The following is a 19,146-nucleotide window of genomic DNA, read 5'->3' as shown; positions in this document are numbered from 1 at the left end:
GTAGATAGTTAAAGTGAGTTAGACAAGGTCCTTGTTCTCAAAAATAGTAGTAGAGAAGAAAGATGTTTAAAAGTTATTTTTTAATGCTTTGATCCATCTTGTAATATAATCATATACACAATATAGAAGATGTGTAGAAAAGAGAGGCATTAATTTTTCAGTTTTAGGTATAATAGGAATGCTTCACAGAAAAGGTAATAACTTGTTTGGGGTTATGTTAAATAAATGCGAGTTGTTAAGTCTACCTAGTCAGAAATCGTATTCAAGCCAAAAAGAACTGATTGTTACCAGTTTGATAATAAAAGTGTGCAAGTTTCCTTATGTTATTAAATTGGTTTTATCTTACATGGGTAAGTCAGACTTTTGCCATTTCTACATTATGGATTGCTTCTTGCCCCTGCAGGTTAAAAATGCCGTGTTGGCAGGAGCCAAGGGAATCATCTTGTACTCAGATCCCTCTGACTACTCTGCTCCTGGGGTACAGCCATATCCCAAAGGGTGGAACCTTCCTGGAACTGCAGCCCAGAGAGGGAATGTGTTAAATCTGGACGGTGCTGGTGACCCCCTCACTCCAGGCTATCCAGCTAAAGGTAATAGATGAGCCTGTTATGGCCCACTCATTTTTGCAAAAATATTACTTGTCCTTAAAGAAGGTGTAAAAGTAAGCATCTATAGAATACCATTAAAATTGTGCACAATTGTATTTCGGATTGCTACTGCTAGGAATTTAAAAAAAATTTCCCTTTTACTATTTCAGCTTTAAGTTTCCATGAGGTGTGGACGTGGAGGAGGGAACAGACAGTTCAGTTCTCTTCTGCCTTTAGTAGAGGTTGAAGAACACATGTCCAGAGTAATACTATTCTTAAACTAGAACTTAGGGTTTCTGAATTGTGTAATGATTTTATTTTTGTATAGATCACATATTTTTATTTTTGAAAATATCAATGATATTGTGTGATTTAATATGTAAAATGTGAAAGGTTTTCACATTTGTGTAACCGTATCCACAATCAAGATAATGAACGTGTCCATTACCCTGAAAAGTTTCATCTCATCTTTCTGTGATGCCTTCCTCTCAACCCCACTCCCTCCCTGCCAATCCCTAGGAACCATTGATTTGCCTTCTGTCTAGTATAATTATTTTGAGCTTCAGCCATGCTGATGTCTGTGTCAATAGTTCAGTTCTTTCTGTCATGGTTGTTGAATGGTATTCCATTGAATGGATACTCTACAGTTTGTTTATTTGTTTACTTTTTCTTGGGAATTTAGATTGCTTTAAGTTTTGGAGCTATTACACATAAAATTGCTACGAACAGTTGTATGCATGTCTTTATATATATATATATATATATATATATATATATATACTTTTGTCTTTTTTGAGTAAATGAATTGAAATGGCATGGATGGATAACATGATAGATGATTTTCAAATTGTTTTCCAAAGTGGTTGTACCATTTTGCATTCTAGCAGCAGTGTGTGAATGTTCCATTTGCTGCATCCTTGCCAGCACTTAGTATGGTTGATCTTTTTAACTTTACAGTCTAATCGATATGAAAGTCTCCAAGTTACAATTCTTTTTCAAAGTTTTGGTAGCTATTCTGGTTCCTTCCCATATGAATTTTAGAACTGGCTTATCAATTTCTACCAGAAAGTCTCCTGGGAAGTTGATTGAGGTTGAATTAAATCTATAAGTCAGTTTTGGGAAAATTGATATTTTAAAATATGGGATCTTCTGACCCATAAACGTGGTACAGCTCTCGATTTACTTAGGTATCCATAACTTTCAGCGCATTTGTTGTTTCACTGTACAGGCCATGTGTATCTTTTTTCACATTTATCCATAGTAATTTCATAGTGTTATTCTTTTTTAAATTACATTTTAAATTTCGATTTCCAGTTGGCCGTTGTTAGTAAATGGAAATGTTGTTTCTAGAGGAAACATACTGATCTTGTATATTGATTTTATATTCCGTAAACTTATCAGTAATTAGTTCTGCTAGGTTTTTGTGGATTCCATCAGCTTTTGTATAGGTGATCATGTCATATGCACATAAAGAGAGTTTTATTTCTTTGTTTCTATTTTGGATGCCTTTTCTTTTTCTTTCCTTATTGTAGTATCTGGTACCTCTAGAACATTGCTGTAAAAAGTTGTTAGAGCAGATATCGTTGCCATGTTTCTGCCTCAAAGACTGTCCCTGCCTTTCTCTGTTAAGTAGGATCTTAGCTATAGGGTTTTTTTTTTTTTCTTTCAGATTTTATAGATTCTTTTTTATCAGATTGAGGAAGTTCACTTCTATCTTAAAGTGCTATGAATTTTTATCTTAGCACATTTATCTCATTTGACTAGCAATGTGTACTGAATTTTGTCAGATTCTTTTACTGTACCTAATGAAATGATCTTAAATTGTTCTTATCTATGTTTTTCTTCAATTATACATATTGATTTGGGGGGGGTGCACCCCGTGCAGCTTATTGGATGTTTTCAAATAAGGTATTAAAGCCAGGCCATGCTTGTAAAGACAGAATCCTAACCACTAGGCTACCAGGAAATTCCCCAGATTGATTTTTGAGTGTTAAACCAAAACAACCTGGGATAAACTCTAATGGAACATTCTTTAAAAAAAAAAATTGTTTATGACTACTCTGAGTCTTCATGGCTGTGTGCAGGCTTTCTCTAGTTGCAATGATGGGGACTACTCTGAAGTTGCAGTGCAGAAGCTTCACATTGCAACGCCTTCTCATTGTGGAGCACAGACTCTAGGCACATGAGCTTTAGCAGTCGTGGCACTCAGGCTCAGTAGTTGTAACACAAGGGTGTAGCTGCAGCATGTGTGATCTTCCTGGACCAGGCACTGAACTCTTGCTGCTGCACTGGCAGGTGGATTCTTAACCACTGGACCACCAGGGAAGTCCTCATTGTATTATTCTTTTACGTAATATTGGTATATTACTGGATTTGTGCTAAAAATTTTGCTAAGAATGTCTTTAATAATAATGGATATTGTCCTATCAGTTTACTTTCTTGTAGTTTTTCTGTCTCATTTTGGTAGCAGTAACATTGACTTCATGGAATGAATTAAAAATTACTTCATCTTCTTCATTTTTCTGCAAGTGTTTATGTAGAATGGGTTTGATTTTGTCTGTAAATGTGGCTCAGTGGTAAAGAATCCACCTACCAATGCAAGAGACGCCAGAGATGCAGGTTTGATTCCTGGGTCGGGAAGATCCCCTGGAGGAGGAGATGGCAACCCACTCCAGTATTCTTGCCTGGAGAATTCCATGGAGAGAGAAGCCTGGTGGGCTACAGTCCATGGGGTTGCAAAGAGTCAGATGTGACTGAACAACTGAGTGTGACATGGCATGATGTGGAATCTTTCAGTGAATCGATATGGGCCTGGTATTTTGTTGGTAGGAATGTGTTTAACTGCAAATTAAATTTCTTCAGTAGGTATATGGCTGTTTACGTTATGTATTTAATCTTGAGTGAGATTTGCTAGTTTAAGATTTTGTCCATTTCATCTAACTTGTTAAATTTATAGGCATATAGTTGTTTGTAATATTCTTCCTTTCTTCTCTCTCTCTCTTTCTTTTCTGAAGGTACTGGAGTGCTATTCTCTCTGATATTGATGGTTTATATCTCTTTTCTGTTCTTGATATGTCTTGCAAGGGATTTATCAATTTTGTTAATCCACTCAGAGAACCAGCTTTGGATTTCATTGTAATTTCTATCATTTGTCTGTTTTCTATTTCTAACATTTCTGCTCTTTAGTAGGATATATCCTTTCTCCTGCTCATTTTTGCTTCATTTGCTCTTATTTTTTCAGTTTCTTAAAGTGGAATCTGATGTAACTTGTTTGAAACCTCTCTTTTTTCTAAGATAGTTGTTTTAATGCTCTAGAAAACTCTATTTTGGCTGAAACCACAAGTCCCAATTAGAATTTAAGCCTGACAATACTTTTCACCTTCCTTTAAGGAGAATATTGTTATTATTTGAGTAAGAAATTTTCACTTATTCCCAATACCACTTAGTTTAGTCACTCACTTGTGTCTGACTCTTTGCAACCCCATGGACTATAGTACACCAGGTTTCCCTGTCCATCATCAATCCCGGAGTTTACTCAAATTCATGTCCGTCAAGTCAGTGATGCCATCCAACCATCTCATCCTCTGTCCTCCCCTTCTCCCTCTGCCTTCAGTCTTTCCCAGCATCAGGGTCTTTCTCAGTGAGTCAGTTCTTCGCATCAGGTGGCCAAAGTATTGGAGCTCCAGCTTCAGCATCAGTCCTTCCAATGAATATTCAGGACTGATTTCCTTTAGGATGGACTGTTTGGATCTCCTTGCAGATCAAGGGACTCTCAAGAGTCTTCTCCAAAACCACAATTCAAGAGCATCAAGTCTTCAGTGCTCAGCTTTCTTTATAATCCAACTCTCATATCCATATTTGACTACTGGAAAAACCATAGCTTTGACTAGATGGACCTTTGTTGGCAAAGTAATGTCTATGCTTTTCAGTATGCTGTCTAGTTTGGTCATCACTTTCCTTCCAAGGAGTAAGCATCTTTTAATTTCATGGCTGCAATCACCATCACAGTGATTTTGGAGCCCCCCAGAATAAAGTCAGCTACTGTTTCCACTATTTCCCCATCTGCCATGAAGTGATGGGATCGAATGCCATGATCTTAGTTTTCTGAATGTTGAGCTTTAAGCCAACTTTTTCACTCTCCTCTTTCACTTTCAAGAGTCTCTTTAGTTCCTCTTCATTTCTGCCATAAGGGTGCTATCATCTGCATATCTGAGGTTATTGATGTTTCTCCCCGCAATCTTGATTCCAGCTTATGCTTCATCCAACCCAGCATTTTGCATTGCCTTCAGTTCTTTTTTAACAGTTCTTTCTAGTTTCAGAATCTGGGACACATTTTCCAGGTATTTAGTTAACTGAAGCTTCTCTAAAAAGGATTCAAGATATCCTTAAGGAAATAAAATATTCTTGGAAAATTCAAGAGAATTACATGAAATGTCAAAGCAAATATAGGAATCTGTAATCCCTGTAATTGAATTTATATTAAAATGTAAACGATTTAATTTTTTACTGCCAAATTTAAATAGACCATATTGGATAAAACAGTCAGTCATGTTGGGGGAACTTTAAAATTTCGGATATAATATCAAACATATAGCAAATCTACATTAGTAATAACAGGAATTCTTTTATACCCTTTGCTCTATTCTCCAATTGTTTTCCTCTTATGCAATTGATTTCTGCAGAATATACCTTCAGACTTGATGTTGAAGATGGAGTGGGAATTCCCCAAATCCCTGTACATCCCATTGGATATAATGATGCAGAAATATTATTACGGTATAGTTTTCTAGTTGTATTTGAGAATAAGATATCTATTACAGTAAACATCTATTTTCTCTTCTAAAACCTACCTATGTTAAAAGTGAAGTCTTGTATCAGAATTGACTCCTGAAGTAGGAAATATAGAACACATCTTTTTCTCTGTAAGGAAAGAGCAGTTTATTAAATAAGAAATAATAAGAAAACATTCCTGTATTTGCTACAAATGAAAGTGTCAAAAGGAAAAACTATGTCTAAAGATAAAAATATTGACTTGAGATTTTTCAAGTAGTTAGGTTGTCTTAGGTATTTGTATTTGACCTGCATTTCAAAAATGTGGTGATGCCCACAACTCACTGGATGTGTAAACTTACACCAGTTACCCAGTCTTTCTCTGATTCAGGTTCCTTCTCTGAAATGAAGACAGAACTAGTTTCTGCCTGATAGAGTTATGAATAGATGAAATCATTAGATAAATATCATAGGAAAAACATTCAGTCAGTGTTTGCTGTTACTGTATTGTATAACTGTTGGTTCCTTTTCAGATTTCCTAATGTCTATTTTTTGTTTAATGTATGTGCAAATGCAATTCAGTAATTGATTTTTGAGTGGCTACTGTGTCACCAGCAGCTTTTCTAGAAATTAATTTCTTCTCCTTAATTTCATATGTTTAGGATTTCTTGAACCTAATGCTTCTCTATGTAAATAATTAAAGTCAGAAGCAGAGAGGCTGATGCACTGATGTTTCGCATTTCCCCTCACTATTTTGGTTGTTTTTTCTTGATGATGGACAGGTTGTTTTTTAGCTCTTTTTTTGGTGGGAGGCTGTGCTGTGAAGCACATGGGATCTTAGTTCCTCAACCAGGGCTTGAGCCCAGGCCCAGGCAGTGAGAGGCCAACTCATAACCTCTGGACTGCCGTGGAATTCCTCTCCTTAGCTCTTACCACTAGCATATCAACATTTTACCTATGTATCTCAGTTATAGTTCTCTCACTAGGGTGTAACTTCTGCAAGGGAAGGAAATTTTATAGTTCCCAGCACTTAGTAAATCCTCAATATATATTTGTTAAATGTCTGAATAAAACCTCATCAGCTTACTTTGTGATTTCTTTTAGAAATTGTGATGCTCAGCTTTTTTTGTGTCATTTTCATTTTCTCTTGACAGCTATTTGGGAGGAATTGCTTCACCAGATGACAACTGGAAGGGAGGTCTTAACGTGAGTTACAACATTGGGCCTGGCTTTATAGGACATGATTCTTTCAGGTAGTTTTATGTTACTTTCGTATCCTAGTAAAAGTTTACGTATTTAATGGGAAAATGTCAAGATAAGTGTTCTGCCAGTTTTGTTTTGCTTATCTTTTTTTTTCTCATTTTTCATAGTGAATAATTATCATTTAGAAGTACTTAGAGCTTCCCTCGTGGCTCAGATGGCAATGCAGGAGCCCTGGGTTCAATCCCTGCGTTGGGAAGATCCCCTGGAGAAGGAAATGGCAACCCACTCCAGTATTCTTGTCTGGAAAACCCCATGGACACAGGAGGCTGGCAGCCTCCAGTCCAAGAGGTCTGCAAAGAGTTGGACATGACTGGGTGACTAAGCGAAAGAATTACTTATGAAATGATGTATTAAATTCTTCTTCCAACAGGGATATCACAACATTTGTTTTTTACATCTCAAAAATTGCTACATTTAAGTTACAGGTTTAACATTTTAACTCTTCCCTCTTTTTTTCTGAAGTATTTATTTGGCTGTGGCAGGTCTTGGTTGCGGCATGTGGTATTGTCGCTGACCAGGGACTGAACTAGGGCGAGTCTCAGCCACTGGGCCACCAGGGGAGTCCCTTAACTTCCCTCTTTACCTAACGTTTTTAAATAGCTCTTCAGATAGCTGTCAAAGTGCTATGCATGTGAAGCACTAGCTTAACTTAAAGGAAGGAGTAAAAGAGAAGAGAGACAGGTTCCAGCCTTTTTACTGATCACTTCCTATGTGTGTGGGTTAAATAAGTTAAAATGGGTATGTACATAACTGTTACAAGGCTCAATACACTTATTTTAGTTATTATTGTTATCAACCCATGATAGCACCTTTGAGGAGGCATGATCATAGAATATGTTTCACTGAGCTTAATTTTACAGAAAGAGTAAGTTTTCCAGTGGATCAAGTTAGGCAGGAAATGTCAGTGGCAGAGAACAGCTTGTCCAGAGTTGTAGAACATCATGGCATGATCAGAACTTTAAGTACTTTGATTTGCTTGAAAGGTAGAGAGGAAGGGAAACTTAAAAACTGATGAATCACAGAAAATATAGCTGTTTTTATTAAGACAAAATTATTAAGTCAGTCTTGTTCACTAGAAATTTACTGAACAATATGAAATTGTATTCTGAGAATGTCTTTTAATTTCTATTGAAAGTTTTATTTCAGAAATTTTAAATTATTGCTGCTGACAAGTGTTCAGCCATGTCCAACTTTTTGCAACCCCATGGACTGTACCCCGCCAGGCTCCTCTGTCCATGGGATTTTTCCAGGCAAGAATACTGAAATGAGTTGCCATTTCCTTCTCCAGGTGATCTTCCCAACACAGGGATCAAACCTGGGTCTCTTGCATCTGCTACACTGGCAGACAGATTCTTCACCATTAGCACCACCTGGGGAGAAGGCAGTGGCACTCCGCTCCAGTACTCTTGCCTGGAAAATCCTATGGACAGGGGAGCCTGGTGGGCTGCAGTCCATGGGGTTGCTAAGAGTTGGATACGACTGAGCGACTTCCCTTTCACTTTTCACTTTCATGCATTGGAGAAGGAAATGGCAACCCACTCCAGTGTTCTTGCCTGGAGAATCCCAGGGACGGGGAGCCTGGTGGGCTGCCGTCTATGGGGTCGCACAGAGTCGGACACGACTGAAGTGACTTAGCAGCAGCAGCAGCACCACCTGGGAAACCCTTTAAAGTATTAGGAGTTCAGTTTTATTTTATAGGAATTTTACAAATATTGTTATGTAAGTGCTTATTTATCTCTGTCTCTCAATTAGAATGGACTTCTTTTAATATAAGAGACTTTATTATCTAATTATTAATACTCTCTCCAGGTACACAATGAAAGATATATGCCTTTCTGATTTATGAACAGAAACATACAAACACAGAGAAATCAATAAACACATAGCTACAGTCACAGTTCAAGAGTAAGCTCAGAAACAGAACATCTCCCTGGTGAAGATATCAGAAAGCTGTCCATCTTCACCATGAGCAAAATCCCTATTTGATTTGAACTCAAAATGGGCAGATACACAATTAAAAATAATAATAATTGCTAAAAACAAGACTCAGTGTCATTTCCCATCTAAGAGATCTTAATAATAATGTATTGATCAACTTATAGAGATTATCAGATGATAAGACCTGAAACCAAATTCTTTACCATTGCCACCACACATGGGTTTAACTTATCTGCTGTAAGCAAACCAGAAACATAAACAAAACACAGAATCAGTAGAAAAAAAATAAGTTGGAGATACAGAGATTCAGCCACGTTAAAACTTTATTGCTGCTTGGAATGTACATCTGAGAGTCAAGGAAGATGTGTCTGGGTGTAAGCTGCCCCTTCCTGGCTCTCCAAGAAGAATCCATTGTACATCTCAGTGGGACTTCCAGAAATGTAAAGGATGATTTTTTTTTTCTTAAGTAAAACCATAATTCTCATACGAATACAAAATGAGTTTGTGTAAAAATTTTATTTAATGCAATCAAGGGAACCCGAAAGGAGTTAAAAGCTGGTTCAAAGGAGAATTCAAAGATGATACAAAAAATAAGCTCCATATAGGAATGCTGCAGTAAGTATGCTTAATAGCTGAAAAACTGATTTCTTTCACACTAGGAAAGGAAAGTTTATGAGAGAAATTGTGCATTTCAGTGGACATGAATTATTTGTATTACCAGATTTCCACAAGTTAAATTCTGTCTCTGTAGAGTTTTTAAATAGTCTTATCAAACAAAGACTTTGATAGGCAGAAGTAACTGATATTTGAGCTGAGTTTGTTCTCAGATTTCTCCTGTATTTCCCTATATAAGAGGATATTCATTCCTTTCACAAATATTTATTGAGCATTTACTGTACCCTGGCACTATTCTGGGCACTGGGGATTCAGCAGTGTATAAAACAGGCAAAAACCCCTGCCGTCTGGAGTCTATATCCTTGAATTCAGTTTATTTGGAACATAATGAGTTTGAAGTGATAGTAGGCCATTATGGGCCATTATGTGTAATTTAATCTTATAGGCAACATCCCTTTAGTGATTAACTTGTAATAAAATACAACATGTTCTTCCCTGTTACAAGGCGGGGAAGGAAAAGGCCCATTTGAGTCAGATTGCCCCCAGGACAGGTCTTGTGATGGTGCCAGATTGGAGGCTCAGGTTTGGAAGGTTCAGATACTGCACAGGGGTTCCTTGTGTCTGTGTGGCTACACCCCTGGCTGATGTCACTGTCATTCAGATTCCTGGCAAGTCAAATCCCCTCAGCATAGAATCCCAAATTGAAGATCAAATTCCTCTGGAGTTCATTTCTGTCCATGGTAAAGCAGGAGATGCCCCAAAGTCAATCTCCCAAGTTGTCCAGAATTTCAGAAACTTCATTTGCAGAGCCCACAACGTTCTTGCTGACCCACTGGAAACCATAGCAGTACTTCTCTATGTAATTCTTTCAGGTACTTTTGGAGTCAGTGATACTAAAAACTAGAAAAATATAAAGATCAAAGATATAGATGACCTTCTTGGAGAATCTGAGCAGATAGCTAGTTTATTTTCCATTTAGATTAAAATAGATTGTCTTCTCTCCTCATTGTTACAGCATTCTTTTATTTTCTGCATTTAATTACATATGTCACTGAAGTTGGGTTTCTTACCGGTAGATCTTAGGCTTATTTATTTAGAAACATGCTAAAGAATACTTCTGCTTTTTGCTATTAATTTTTATCATTCAGAAGCAAAAATAAAATCTTTTACCAAATGTCTTAAAATGCAGAACAACACCTATTGATTAGTTTTCCCCAAAGGCACTTTTTAGTTGAATACTATTCATGAATTGTATACACATTCAGAATCACAATGTACTTTTGGGTGGGGTCAGGGGAAACACCAGAATCTACACTTAACAATATACAGGATTTGATGTGTTAGTTCTTGCATTCAAAAATGAACTAAAAAGTAGAAAGTTCTGGGGTTCCCTGTGCACTTCCCATGAGCCTGCCATAGATTAAAAATTTTTGTTCCCCTCTGATAAACAGGCTCAACATTTTCCCATGTCAGTTCGGCTTTATAAAATGTGAATGGCATTTTTTTATCATTTTCTGATCTTGATTGTACTTTCCTATGAATTCTGGTTTGGTTAATTACAATTGATGAATGAATATTTAAAAGGCAGGCCCAGATCAGAATCAACAGTGATGGCCTGGAACAGTTTCATCATATAGCTGTCTTATACATTTTAGCAGGTGTTTCTCAAACTGCCATTTAACAATAGAGTTTATCATGTTTCTTGTAGGCAGCACTCAATCAGGTCTTTAACAGTAGACTAAAGACCATTTTGATAATCTTGGAAAATGTTAACTGAATATCAGGAATTAATATTCCTATAAAACAAATTAAAAATAAGCTTCTCTGGAGACTTCCCTGGTGGTCAGTGGCTAAGACTCTGGGCTCACAATGCAGGGGCCCCGGGTCCAGCCCCTGATCAGATCTCGCATGCCATCACTAAGATTTGGTGCAGCCAAATGAATAAATATATATTTTAAAAATTAGGCTTCTTTGACCTTTAATAGATAGATAATAGGCTCTCTCCCTTATTTTTGTAACTGCATAGCATTTAAAAAGTTTAGAATCAATACACAAGCTGTGTTTAATAATAGAATATTTTGAACTTTAAATATCAACAGTTAGAGTTATAAGGGAGGAAAAATATAAAATATTGACGTTTGGTTTTTAAAGTTTGAATTTAATGTGCATGCTTCAGTACACAGGAGTAAGATGTCATGATATCTGCAACTTACTTGCAAATGGCTCAACAATATTAGAATTATTTGAGTTTGTGTGGTGGGTATTTGAGAAGTTATTGCCCTGTTATACAATTTTCTGTACTTTTAGATTTCTTATAATAAAACAGTGGAAGAAAGCTGCTAGACATAATGCTCCATGTGAAGTAATTTGTCCCCTTTGAAATTCTAGGAAGGTTAGAATGCATGTTTATAATATCAATAAAATCACAAGGATTTACAATGTAATCGGAACTATCAGAGGATCTGTGGAACCTGGTAAGTTGATGGATTATTGTAGACGTTTGGCTTTACAAGATTGCAAGAAGATTTTAGTCCACAGCTAATTTTTTTCTGGCTGATGTGAAATGACTAACTTTGGAAGAAAAAAGTATAATTCTAAAAGAAGACTCTACATTAGGGTGTTCATTTCTATGGGGAAACTCAAGAGGAAGTTTTGTGGGGTTTTTTTCTGATTAGAACATAACATTCTTAATATGCTTTATTTTTAGTGCAATTTTAGGTTCAGAATAAAATTGAGTACTAGGTACAGAGAGCTCACATGGTACCCCTGTTCCCCTCAAACCCCACGTGTAATATATGTACCGTGGTGGTGCATTTATTAGAGGAAGTTTAATTTAAAATCATAAGTTGAACTCTTTATTAATGTATTCAAAGTTGAAGTTCTTTTGAACTCATTTTTTCCCAGACAGATATGTTATTCTGGGAGGTCATCGGGACTCTTGGGTATTTGGAGGCATTGACCCAACCAGTGGGGCTGCTACTTTGCAAGAAGTTGCCCAGAGTTTTGGGAAACTGCTCAGTAGTGGTAAGTAGTGTTTCTGTGGTAGGTGGTGACAAAAAGGGACCAACTGAAATTTCCTTTGCTTTTAGACAGATATACCTAGTTATGTGTGTTAACAATGATTACAGGCTGGAGACCAAGAAGAACTATCATTTTTGCCAGCTGGGATGCAGAAGAATTTGGACTTCTGGGTTCTACAGAATGGGCTGAGGTAAATAAGACAGAAGAGTTCTTGTTTTCTTGGTCAACAGGCAACAGATATTTATATCTCACAACTGAAGTGACTTAGCATGCATGCATGCATCAGAGAAGGAAATGGCAACCCACTCCAGCGTTCTTGCCTGGAGAATCCCAAGGACGGGGGAGCCTGGTGGGCTGCCGGCTATGGGGTCGCACAAAGTCGGACACGACTGAAGCGACTTAGCAGCAGCAGCAGGATAGTCACAAATAGATTCCATTACCTAATATGGTTTTAATTTTGATAGATACTCAAGAGAATTTAGGAATTAGAGTTTGTTTTTACTTTCATAGCAGATTGGCAAAACAGAATATCCTCTTAATTACTGGACTGTGAACAAATTTATTATTGTCAAAATATTTTAGTTTGTATTTGATTTGTAAAAAATCTATATGTTCAGAAAGTAGTTAAAACTGGCAGGCTGTTTCTGACAAATAACTTAACTTATCTAAAAACTGATACAGATCCTTAGAGTTACTTTTTTCAAGTTCTTGAAGTTTCTTTGTATTTCTTCTATCTAAGAAAATATAAGATGTTCTATTATGGTGACTATATTATAATTTCACATTTATAGATTTGATACATAATTGTTAACATGGGTTTATTTTACCATTCATGAAAGTGCCTGATTGTGGAGTATAAGATGATAATTTTGTAAATTGACTTTTTTTTGCTTCAGCTGTGATTAATTCTGTCACTGACTCTTGATGATTTAAGTGTCTCTCCTAGGCTCCCCTCTGTCATCCTCTTCCTTTACCCTCTCTGTCCAGTATCTCTAAGTTCTTAAATGTGCAAGGTAAGCTCAGAAGGCAAGTGTGCCGAAAACAATTTCCCTCATCATCCTCTACTTTATAAGTCCAGATTTTATAGAATTGCTTTAAAGCATGTCATGTATTTCTTGCCATCTGTTGTTTCCTTCTGACTCATTTACTCTTACTTTACTTTAAAATAATACGAATTAAATAAATACAGAAGTAAAATCACACACACACAGTTACTTGTATCACTTCTGCTTTGTTCCATTTATATTGGGAAGTTTTATTATTACGCTGATATTGTGAATAAGCATTTTGGAATAGACTTAACTTTAGATGAATAGTTTCTTAGGAATACATGCATGTATAAACATATATTTCTGTTCCTATAATTTCAGCAGCTTAAAATGAAGATAAAATAAATCCAAGATATAATATGCCTTGCATTATTTTAAATACATGTGGGTTAAAAGACAGTTTCGATACTGTGTCTAGTTTTCTGCCAGATTCTTGATCACATTCAACAGCATCCTTACCTTCTTAAATAGAGTTTAGGAATCTTCTTTATTTCTACTGTAAGTCTGTTATAATGGGGACTGTGACTCATTTATCTATAGCAGAGTCAGCTGTCACCTGACCTATGCGGGCAGCTGCAGAGACAAAAATCCTCATTTGTGTAATAACCACTCACAGCTTTAAACGTTTTTATTGTGATGTATTCTTCTATGGTAGCAAGCTAGAGAGGGTAGAGAAGTCTCAGCATATTCTCATACGTGTGTGACACCAGCCTTCCTCTGCTTTATCTTATAGGGTAAGTGTGTCAGAGAGAGAGAGAAAATGTCTGGTTAGTCCTGTTGTCCATCCTCTCTCCCTCTAGTTTTTTTCTCTATTCTCTGCTTTTTTTTGTTCTTTTTCTTCATCATACCTTAAAAGAAGTTTTAGATAAATGGAGATTTTCAACTACTCACTTCAAATGATAAATTTACATGGGTATATCCAGTTTCAGTGGATCTCACACTCCTATGTATGTAATGATTGCTAGAGATTCAGTTCAGTTCAGTCTCTCAGTCGTGTCCGACTCTTTGTGACCCCATGGACTGCAGCACCCCAGGCCTCCCTGTCCATCACCAACTCCCAGAGTCCACCCAAAGCCATGTCCATCGAGTAGGTGATGCCATCCAACCATCTCATCCTCTGTCGTCCCTTTCTCCTCCTACCTTCAATCTTTCCCAGCATCAGTGTCTTTTCCAATGAGTCAGTTCTTCACATCATTTGCCTGAAGTATTGGAGCTTCAACTTCATCATCAGTCCTTCCAATGAATATTCAAGACTGATTTCCTTTAGGATGGACTGGTTGGATCTCCTTGCAGTCCAAGGGACTCTCAAGAGCCTTCTCCAACACCAGAGTTCAAAAGCATCATTCTTTGGCGCTCAGCTTTCTTTAGAGTCCAACTCTCACATCCATACATGACTACTAGAAAAACCATAACTTTGACTAGACAGACCATTGTTAGCAAAGTGATATCTCTGCTTTGTAATATGCTGCCTAGGTTGATGATAGCTTTACTTCCAAGAAGTAAGCGTCTCTTAATTTCACGGCTGCAGTCACCATCTGCAGTGGTTTTCAAGCTCAGAAAAATAAAGTCTGTCACTGTTTCCATTGTTTCCCCATCTATTTGCCATGAAGTGATGGGACCAGATGCCATGATCTTAGTTTTTTGAATGCTGAGTTTTAAGCCAGCTTTTTCAGTCTCCTCTTTTACTTTCATCAACAGGCTCTTTAGTTCTTCACTTTCGGCCATAAGGGTGGTGTCATCTGCATACCTGAGGTTATTGATATTTCTCCTGGCAGTCTTGATTCCAGCTTCTGCTTCATCCAGCCTGACATTTTTCATGATGTACTCTGCATATGAGTTAAATCAGCAGAGTAACAATGTACAGCCTTGATGTACTCCTTTCCCGATTTGGAAGAGTCTGTTTTCCCATGTCCAGTTCTAACTGTTGCTTTCTGACCTGCATACAGATTTCTCAGGCTTGGATTACTGTGATTTTGAATGGTTTGCCTTGGAAATGAATAGAGATCATTCTGTCATTTTTCAGATTGCACCCAAGAACTGCATTTCAGACTCTTGTTGACTATGAGGGCTACTCCATTTCTTCTAAGGGATTCTTGCCCACAGTAGGAGATGTAATGGTCATCTGAATTAAATTCTAGAGATACCTTTTTAAAATTATAGATTTCCAGGCCTTACTTTAAGCAATTGTTATTCAGTAGATCTGGGCTGGACCTGAAAATCTGTTGAGGATTGCATTTTATATTCTACTAATGGGGCTTCCCTCATAGCTCAGTTAGTAAAGAATTTGCCTATAATGCAGGAGTCCCTGGTTTGATTCCTGGTTTGGAAAGATCCTCTGGAGAAGGAAAGGCCACCCACTCCAGTATTCTGGCCTGGAGATTTCCCAAAACTGTATAGTCCCTGGGATTGCAAAGAGTTGGACATGATTGAGCGATTTTTACTCACAGTTCTGTTCAATTCAGTCTCTCAGTCGTATCCGACTCGTTGCAACCCTGTGAACCATAGCACGCCAGGCCTCCCTGTCCATCACCAATGCCCAGAGTCCACCCAAACCCATGTCCATTGAGTCGATGATGCCACCCAACCATCTCACCCTCTGTCGTCCCCTTCTCCTCCTGCCCTCAATCTTTCCCAGCATCAGGGTCTTTTCCAATGAGTCAGCTCTTTGCATCAGGTGGCCAAAGTATTGGAGTTTCAGCTTCAACATCAGTCCTTCCAATGAACACCCAGGACTGATCACTTTTAGGATGGACTGGTTGGATCTCCTTGCTGTCCAAGGGACTCTCAGGAGTCTTCTCCAACACCACAGTTCAAAAGCATCAATTCTTCGGAGCTCAGCTTTTTCGTAGTCCAACTCTCACATCCATACATGACCACTGGAAAAACCATAGCTTTGACTAGATGGACCTTTGTTGGCAAAATCATGTCTCTGATTTAATATGTTGTGTAGGTTGGTCATAACTTTCCTTCCAAGGAGTAAGCGTCTTTTAGTTTCATGGCTGCAGTCACCATCTGCAGTGATTTTGGAGCCCAGAAAAATAAAGTCAGCCACTCTTTCCACTGTTTCCCCATCTATTTCCCATGAAGTGATGGGACCAGATACCATGATCTTAGTTTTCTGAATGTTGAGCTTTAAGCCAACTTTTTGACTCTCCTCTTTCACTTTCATCCAGAGGCTCTTTAGGTCCTCTTCACTTTCTGCTATAAGGGTGGTATCATCTGTATATCTGACATTATTGATATTTCTCCCAGCAGTCTTGATTCCAGCTTATGCTTCTTCCAGCCCAGCATTTCTCATGATGTACTCTGCATATAAGTTAAAGAAGCAGGGTGACAATATACAACCTTGCCATACTCCTTTTCCTATTTGGAACCACTCTGTTGTTCCATGTCCAGTTCTAACTGTTGCTTCCTGACCTGCATACAGATTTCTCAAGAGGCAGGTCAGGTGGTCTGGTATTCCCATTTCTTTCAGAATTTTCCACAGTTTATTATGATCCACACAGTCAAAGGCTTTGGCATAGTCAATAAAGCAGAAATAGATGTTTTTCTGGAACTCTCTTGCTATTTTGATGATCCATCGGATGTTGGCAATTTGATCTCTGGTTCCTCTGCCTTTTCTAAAACTAGCTTGAACATCTGGTAGTTCATGGTTCCTGTCTTGTTGAAGCCTGGCTTGTAGAATTTTAAGCATTACTTTACTAGTGTGTGAGATGAGTGCAGTTGTGTGGTAGACTGAACATTCTTTGGCATTGCCTTTCTTTTATTCACTCACAGCACATCAGAGAACTGTACTCAAAATACTTTTGCTTCAGGGCTCCCTGCTATTGCTATAAAGAGGAACTAAGCAGCATAATGTTTTTCTTGTTTTAAATGTATCAGTGTCATTAACCAATCAGTTAACAGCATTGTCTCAGAAATTATTGTCAAAAGCATGGGTTTTATAAATGTATTTGTAGACCACTCTTATACTCAATTAATCTATTTTGTTTATATTCCCACAAAATGGTGTGAGTTAAGTAACAACTTTGCTTCAACTATAGGAGAATGTAAAAACACTCCAGGAGCGAAGTGTTGCTTATATCAACTCAGATTCATCTATAGAAGGTAAATTTTATTTTTGATTGTTATTAAATAGTATACCAGCATTTAAGTCTGTACATTCAGTTTGTAAACCAAGGTTATCCTCTTCCTATGAGATACCTCAATACCTTAATTTTCCATTTTGCTAGAGAGAAAATCATTATAATTCAAATGAATCAATGTGATTCGTAACTAAATGACTGATCCTAATTTCTTTATATTTACAATTTGCCTATTTTGAATTACTAGTATTTAGCAGCATTGATGGGAGGGGAGTTTGGAGGAGAATGGATAAATATATATGTATGGTTGACCATGTTTGCTGTTCACCTGAACTATCACAACATTGTTACTTGGCTTTAAAATAAGTTTTGTTTTTTTTTTAAAGGAATATTTTTAATTAAAAACACTATGTGTTTTGAAGATATGAGATATTTTAGAGGGTGGTTAAACTTTGTATTGAAAAACATTGAATTACTTGAGGTGCCAAAAAAAGGAAAAGAAAATCTCTATTATGTCATTACATTCTTCATATGAAGATAGTAAAAGGATTGGATTAAAATATTTCAGAAGAAATATTTTACAGAATATTTTATACAGAAATACTTCCTGAATGTAATGAAACAGATTTGAAGGGAGCAAAATCTACACACTTCCTTTTGACTCTAGTATGTGACATTTGTGTCTCTAGGCTTTGTGTTATTATTTCTAGATAAATGTCAGAGCACACTTACTAGCTACTGACATGCTCTGGTCTAATGTCTGCTGTACACTATTGTATTAAATGAATGAGGGAATTCCCTGGGGTGGTCCAGTGGCTAGGACGCCATGCTTTCACTGCTGTGGGCCTGGGTTTGATCCCTGGTTGGGGAACTATGAATGAAGAGAATGAATGCTGTGGTCTTACCCCTTCCTTTGCCAAAGTCCCCCTAAGTGACACTGCCTCAGTGAAGAATGACTCTCACTGCTACTGTGGGAGCTGCCGCCTTAGCAAACTCCAGTGTCCTAAGTGTGTCCTGCAGCCTCTCTCGCCACTGAAGAATTATTTCCATCCTATTTTTGTTGTGGTGGTCTTAAATAATAGTCTTTATTTTTACACAAAGCGCTGCAAAATGATGCAGTTCCCCAAGGGTGACTTGGAGCTGAAATTCCATCCTGAGTGTGAAAGTGTTAGTCGCTCAGTCGTGTCCGACTCTTTGCAACCCCATGGACTGTAGCCCACCAGTCTCCTCTCCATGGAATTCTCCAGGCAAGAACACTGGAGTGGGTTGCCATTTCCTTCTCCATGTTTCCACCCTATTTTTAATTCTCTGGGAATGATGCATTCAATTTGAAGTTTATAGTATCTTGTTTGTACTTGGAAAATAAAGTTAGAATCAAATATAGATTGGAGTTTCATTTGGAAGTATTAAAATACTTTATGTGTCTTGTGTATTTTTCAGGTAATTACACTCTCAGAGTTGACTGTACACCCCTTCTTCATCAGTTGGTGTATAAACTGACAAAAGAGGTATGTAGTAAATGTGTCTTAATTTTTTCTGATGGACAGTAAATAACTCTTGTTTTCTAAATTGGTGATACTTAGAGTGGAGAAAGGAACAGAGAGTATACCTTTGTAAGTATATGTTTAATGAGGGTAATAAAAAATGTTTGTGTGTGTATCCCTACATAAGTTCTTACAGTTCCCAACTAGAAACCTGAGGTCATGTAGCTTATTAAAACCCATTAAATTCCAACATTGTTTAAACACAGACTTTCTGAAATTAACTGCTCCTTTTCACCCCACCTGCCCTGCAAAACCAGGACTCATTGACAGTTTC

At 37.4% G+C, this 19,146-nt stretch overlaps 1 protein-coding gene across 1 annotated transcript in view; it reads left to right on the top strand.

The window, feature by feature from the left end:
* Window positions 1–19,146, top strand: part of NAALAD2 (N-acetylated alpha-linked acidic dipeptidase 2) — a 49,251-nt gene that overhangs the window by 15,279 nt on the left and 14,826 nt on the right. The window contains exons 6-13 of the mRNA XM_052661994.1: window positions 404–590; window positions 5,270–5,363; window positions 6,512–6,610; window positions 11,562–11,647; window positions 12,078–12,197; window positions 12,302–12,384; window positions 17,287–17,350; window positions 18,769–18,836. Of these exons, the coding sequence (XP_052517954.1) occupies window positions 404–590; window positions 5,270–5,363; window positions 6,512–6,610; window positions 11,562–11,647; window positions 12,078–12,197; window positions 12,302–12,384; window positions 17,287–17,350; window positions 18,769–18,836 (801 nt within the window). The remainder of the gene's footprint in view (window positions 1–403; window positions 591–5,269; window positions 5,364–6,511; window positions 6,611–11,561; window positions 11,648–12,077; window positions 12,198–12,301; window positions 12,385–17,286; window positions 17,351–18,768; window positions 18,837–19,146) is intronic.

The sequence above is a fragment of the Budorcas taxicolor genome, chromosome 25, assembly GCF_023091745.1.
Source record: "Budorcas taxicolor isolate Tak-1 chromosome 25, Takin1.1, whole genome shotgun sequence".
Taxonomy (NCBI): Eukaryota; Metazoa; Chordata; class Mammalia; order Artiodactyla; family Bovidae; genus Budorcas; species Budorcas taxicolor.
The sequence above is the reverse complement of the archived record's forward strand: the minus strand, read 5'-3'. Positions and strand labels throughout refer to the sequence as shown.